The 5,882-nt window shown below is 49.3% G+C and overlaps 1 protein-coding gene across 2 annotated transcripts in view; it reads left to right on the forward strand.

Annotated features, from left to right (window-relative positions):
* The window catches only part of LOC105546596 (chromosome unknown open reading frame, human C19orf44), a 36,416-nt gene that overhangs the window by 3,275 nt on the left and 27,259 nt on the right, over positions 1-5,882 (forward strand). For both annotated transcript variants that reach the window (XM_011989861.1, XM_011989856.1), the window contains exons 3-4: positions 724-1,039; positions 4,757-4,830. In XM_011989861.1, the coding sequence (XP_011845251.1) occupies positions 724-1,039; positions 4,757-4,830 (390 nt within the window). The remainder of the gene's footprint in view (positions 1-723; positions 1,040-4,756; positions 4,831-5,882) is intronic.

Raw genomic sequence — 5,882 nt, forward strand, 5'->3', positions numbered from 1 at the left:
TCAGCCTCCCGAGTAGCTGGGATTACAGGTGCATGCCACCACACCCGGCTAATTTTTGTATTTTTAGTAGAGATGAGGTTTCACCATGTTGGCCACGATGGTCTTGATCTCTTGACATCATGATCTGCCCTCCTCAGCCTACCAAACTGTGGGGATTACAGGCGTGAGCCACCACGCCCAGCCTGGCGGAATATTTTCTACTCCCAACATTATCTTACCTAAATATTGTACCGTGACTTTCAGAAATGAAGAGAGAAAGGGGATGCAGTAAGAGAAAAATGTGATCCCTGTGGTGTTGGTCTCATGCTCCCCGCTAATTGCACTGTCTGTTGAACCATAAGAACTTAGGTATCGGCCAGATATGGTGGCTCACACCTGTAATCCCAGGGCTTTGGGAAGCTTAGGTGGGTAGATGCTTCAGCTGTGGTCAAGGCCAGTCTGGGCAACATGGCAAAACCTATTCCTACCAAAAAAAAAAAAAAAAAAAAAAAATTGCCAGGTGTGGTGGCCCATGCTTGTAGTCCTAGCTGCTTGGAAGGCTGAGGTGAGAGGATCGCTTGAGCCCAGGATGTCGAGGCTGCAGTGAGCTATGATTGAGCCACTGCCCTCCAGCCTGGGCAACAGAGTGAGACCCTGTCTGAAAAAACAAACAAACAAACAAACAAAAACCCCACAAAAACCTTAGTTGTCATAAGTTTGTTAATTTCAAGTGTTTTATATCAGGTCCCACCTCAGCCAAGAGCATTTACTATGCCCAGTGTGGAACTCTCCAGCGCAAAGCCGTCTCAGACATCACATCTGCCACCCTCCCTGGCAGCAGAGAGAACCGTTCACAGCGCTCACTCAAGAGCAGACTCCCCACAGAGTCACGTGTCCGGTGACACCACCTCGCACACGCCGTCAGTTTCCATCACAGGCGCCTTTTCAAAATCAGCGTCTTTAAGAATGGGGCACGTCAAGCTTGCGTCCTCCCCTGGAAGGAGTGAGGCTGAGCCTGTGGATGAGCCGGTCTCAGAAGGTGCTGATAACAGCCTCGACGGTAATCCCGGTCCCCGTGCAAAGTCAGTACCTTGGGCAGGAAGGGTGGGGCCACCTTTAGAGGCCCCATGCAGTGGTCATGGGGCATTGCCACAGGCAGGGTATTTTGAGTCACATCACACACTCAGCTTTCCAACTTTCTTGTCTGGTTGAGGGGCCAAGTCAGATTTTTGTGCTATCTTTATTTATTTATTTATTTATTTATTTATTTATTTAATTCTGAGACAGGGTCTTGCTCTGTCGCTCAGGCTGGAATGCAGTGGGCATGATCATGGTTCACTACAGCCTCTACCTCCCAGGCTCAAGCAATCCACCTGCCTCAGCCTCCTGACCAGCTGGGACCACAGGCGTGTGCCACCACACTGGGCTAATTTTTGTACTCTTTGTGGAAACCAGGTTTCACTGTGTTGTCTAGGCTGATCTTGAACTCCTGGCTTCAGGTGATCTGCCTGCCTTGGCCTCCCAAAATGCTGGGATGACAAGTGTGAACCACCACACCTGGCTTACCAGCTCATCTCTGGAGTCAATTTAAACCTGTTGGAAGCTGTTGGAGGCTAGGCCTGGTGGCTCATGCCTGCAATCCCAGTGCTTTGGAAAGCTTAGGCAGGAGGAGTTTGAGACCAGCCTGGGCAACATGGTGAAACCCTGTCTTTACAAAAAATACAAAAATTAACTGGGTGTGGTTGTGCACACCTGTAGTCCCAGCTACATGGGAGGCTGTGGCAGGAGGATCGTTTGAGCCTAAGAATTGGAGCCTGCCTGGGAATTGGAGGCTGCGGTGAGCTGTGAACACACCACTGTGCTCCAGCCTGGGTGACAGAGCAAGACTCCATCTCTAAAAAAAAACTTTTTTAAACCCAAAAACCTGTTGGAGCACCAGAGTCTCCACAGAGAACCCCACACTCCTGGGTGCCGGCACACACTTGGTTCAGACACTGGCCTCCACCCTAAGGTTCTGCAGTGCCTTTCACTTGCTGTACTACGTATATATCTATATATATTAGAGCTCTTTTTTTCAGAACTCACAGTCTATTAACTTGCTGTAAATGACAACATAGGATGCTTTGGGGCCATGTCTCAGGTCTGCCCCTGCTCCACAGTCTTCCCCCTGTTTCCCCCCAGCTGGCTGGGTGCCCTGCCACCTCCCACCCCTTACACCACATGCATACTTCTCAGCAACTTCCAACAGTGCACTCTGATCAGCTGCTAATCTGTCTGGACCAGGGGCTAGTAGGCCTATTTTCTGTCTTTTTTTTTTTTTTTTGAGATAGAGTCTCGCTCCGTCACCCAGGCTGGAGTGCAGTGGCGCGATCTCGGCTCACTGTAATCTCCGCCTCCCAGGTTCAAGCGATGCTCCTGTCTCAGCCTCCCGAGTAGCTGGGACTACAGGTGCGCACCACCACGCCTGGCTAATTTTTTGTATTTTTAGTAGAGACGGGGTTTCACCATGTTGGTCAGGCTGGTCTTGAAATCCTGACCTCGTGATCTGCCCGCCTCGGCCTCTCAAAGTGCTGGGATTATAAGTGTGAGCCGCGGCGCCTGGCCCTGTCTTCTGTTTTGTTTTTTTTTTTTTTGACAGAGTTTTGCTCTTGTTGCCCAGGCTGGAGTGCAATGGCATATCTTGGCTCCCTGCAGCCTCCGCCTCCCGGATTCAAGCAATTCTCCTGCCTCAGCCTCCTGAGTAGCTGGGATTACAGGCGCCCGCCACCGCACCCAGCTAATTTTTCTATTTTTAGTAGAGACGGGATTTCAACACATTGGCCAGGTTGGTCTTCAACTCCTGACCTCAGGTGATCTGCCCGCCTTGGCCTCCCAAAGTGCTGGAATTACAGGCGTAAGCCACTGCGCCCAGACTGTCTTCTGTCTTTGGAAAGCTTTCTCAGAAGGCAGCCACGCTCCTTCCTTTACACATTGTCTATGGCTGCTTTCATACTGTGATAGTGGAGCTGAGTAGTCACAACAGATAATCTATCCCCAAAAGCTGGAAATTTCCCAGCTAGCCTTTTATTTTGTATCATTGTTATTATTATTATTTATTATGATTGTTATTTTTGAGATGGAGCCTTGCTCTGTCACCCAGACTAGAGTGCAGTGGCGTGATCTTCGCTCACTGCAACCTCCGACTCCAGGTTCAAGCGATTCTCCTGCCTCAGCCTCCTGAGTGGCTGGGATTACAGGTGCGCACCACCAAACTTGGCTAATTTTTGTATTTTTTTTTGAGACGGAGTCTCGCTCTGTAGCCCAGGCTGGAGTGCAGTGGCCAGATCTCAGCTCACTGCAAGCTCTGCCTCCCAGGTTCACGCTATTCTCCTGCCTCAGCCTCCCGAGTAGCTGAGATTACAGGCGCCCGCCACCTCACCCGGCTAGTTTTTTGTAGTTTTTAGTAGAGACGGGGTTTCACTGTGTTAGCCAGGATGGTCTCTATCTCCTGACCTCGTGATCCACCTGTCTCGGCCTCCCAAAGTGCTGGGATTACAGGCTTGAGCCACCACGCCCAGCCAATTTTTGTATTTTTAATAGAGACCAGGTTTCACCATGTCGGCCAGGCTGGTGTTGAATTCTTGGCCTCAGTTGATCCGCCTATCTCTGCCTCCCAAAGTGTGGGATTACAGGCGTGAGCCACCATGCCCGATGATGAGGATGATGATGATGATGATGATGATGATTTTTTGAGACAGAGTCTTGCTCTGTCGCCCAGGCTGGAGTGCAGTGGCGTGATCTCGGCTCACTGCAAGCTCCGCCTCCTGGGTTCACACCATTCTCCTGCCTCAGCCTCCCGAGTAGCTGGGACTACAGGCACCCGCCACCACGCCCAGCTAATTTTTTTGTATTTTTAGTAGAGACGGGGTTTCACCGTGTTAGCCAGGATGGTCTTGATCCCCTGACCTCGTGATCCACCCGCCTTGGCCTCCCAAAGTGCTGAGAGTACAGGTGTGAGGCAACACGCCGGGCGGATTATTTTATTTTTTAGAGACAGGGTCTCTCTGTGCTCCAGGCTGGAGTGCGGTGGTGTGATCATTGTTCACTGCAGCTTTGAACTCCTGGTCTCAAGAGATTTTCTGGCCTCAGCCTCCTGAGTAGCTGGGGCTACAGGTGCATGTCACCATGCCAGGGTAATGTTTTAATTTTTTTGTAGAGATAAGGTCTCACTATGTTGCCCAGGCTGGTCTCAAACTCTTGGGCTCAAGCGATCATTGTGCTTCAGCCTCCCAAAATGCTGTGATTATAGGTGTGAACCACTGCCCTGCCTTGTCCTATAGAGAAAAGGTGTGTGGACCCTTGGGCTGGTTTTTGGAGGACAGGGACTGCATGTCTTCATATCTTTCTAAACATTTGTGGGATATTAGGCCGGCCGCGCTCACACCTGTAATCCCAGCACTTTGGGAGGCCGAGGCAGGCAAATCACTTGAGGCCAGGAATTCGAGACCAGCCTGGCCAATTGGTGAAATCCTGTCTGTACTAAATATAGAAAAATTAGCTGGGCAAGGTGTCAGGCACCTGTAATCCCAGCCACCCAGGAGGCTGAGGTGAGAGAATCACTTGAACTTGGGAGATGGAGGTTGTGGTAAGCCAAGATCGTGCCACTGCACTCCAGCCTGGGTGACAGAGTGAGACTCTATCTCAAAAAAAAAAAAGAAAGAAATTTGTAAGATTTAAAAAAAATTATGGAGTAAATAAAGGAGTAAATTCAAATGCTCTATGAATTCTTTAATTACAGAGTTTAGAATAAATATTTTATCGCTTGGCGATCTGTCTCCAGCTGTCAGTGAGAACTCCGATTTGGAACAGGAAGTAAGTACAACAAAGTCATTTTTCATTGTCGATTGTTTTTGGCTTTAAAATTTTAAAAAAAAAATTTTTAAAAATTTAAAAATTGGGGAAGGGTTCACTCTGTTGCCCAGGCCATCCTCAAACTGGGCTCAAGCAATCCTCCCTACTCGGCCTCCCAAAGTGCTGGGATTACAGGTGTGAGCGACCATGCCTGGCCCAATGTCGATTCTTATGTGGAAAAGCAAGTCATGTTTCATTTAGGCCTATAGTTTCCAACTCTGCCCCCCAGGGGACATTGGCAATGTCTGGTGACGTTTTGGCTGTCATGACTAGGGGGTGGGTGACAGGTGCAACTGGCATTGTCAGTGGGTGGAGGCCAGGAACCCTGCTCCATATTATGGAATGCACTGGGTGGCCCCCAACTACAAAGAATGCTGTGGCCCCTGATGTCAAGAGTGCAGTAAGTGAGCGACCCTGATTTAGGTGCTAACAGGATGAAGCCACCTTGGTTAGCCGGTGATTAAAGCACATCCCACCTAAGCCGCCCGTGACAACATCTGTGCGGAGGCAGCTCTTCACCCGCTGTATCCAGTCACACTCCCTGTTGTGATTTTTGTGCTGGTGGCCACCGGCACTGTCAGATACACGTGTTGTGATGCATAGTGATGACATTTTAATTTTAAAATTTTTATTATTATTATTATTATTATTTTTAAACTTTTTTTTTTTTTTTTTGAGAAAGTCTTGCTCTTATCCCCCAGGTTTGAGTGCAATGACTCGATCTCAGCTCACTGCAACCTCCACCTCCCAGGTTCAAATGATTCTCCTGCCTCTGCCTCCCAAGTAGCTGGGATTAAGTCGCCTGCCACCATGCCTGGCTAATTTTTGTATATTTTAGTAGAGCCGGAGTTTCACCATGTTGGCCAGGCTGGTTTCAAACTCCTGACCACGAGTGATCCGCCCACCTTGGCCTCCCAAAGTGCTGGGATTACAGGTGGGAGCCACTGCACCTGGCCTATTATTATTATTATTATTACTATTTTTTGAGACCAGAGTCTCGCTCTGTCGCCCAG

The sequence above is a fragment of the Mandrillus leucophaeus genome, unplaced genomic scaffold (assembly GCF_000951045.1).
Source record: "Mandrillus leucophaeus isolate KB7577 unplaced genomic scaffold, Mleu.le_1.0 Scaffold11, whole genome shotgun sequence".
NCBI classification, from domain to species: Eukaryota; Metazoa; Chordata; class Mammalia; order Primates; family Cercopithecidae; genus Mandrillus; species Mandrillus leucophaeus.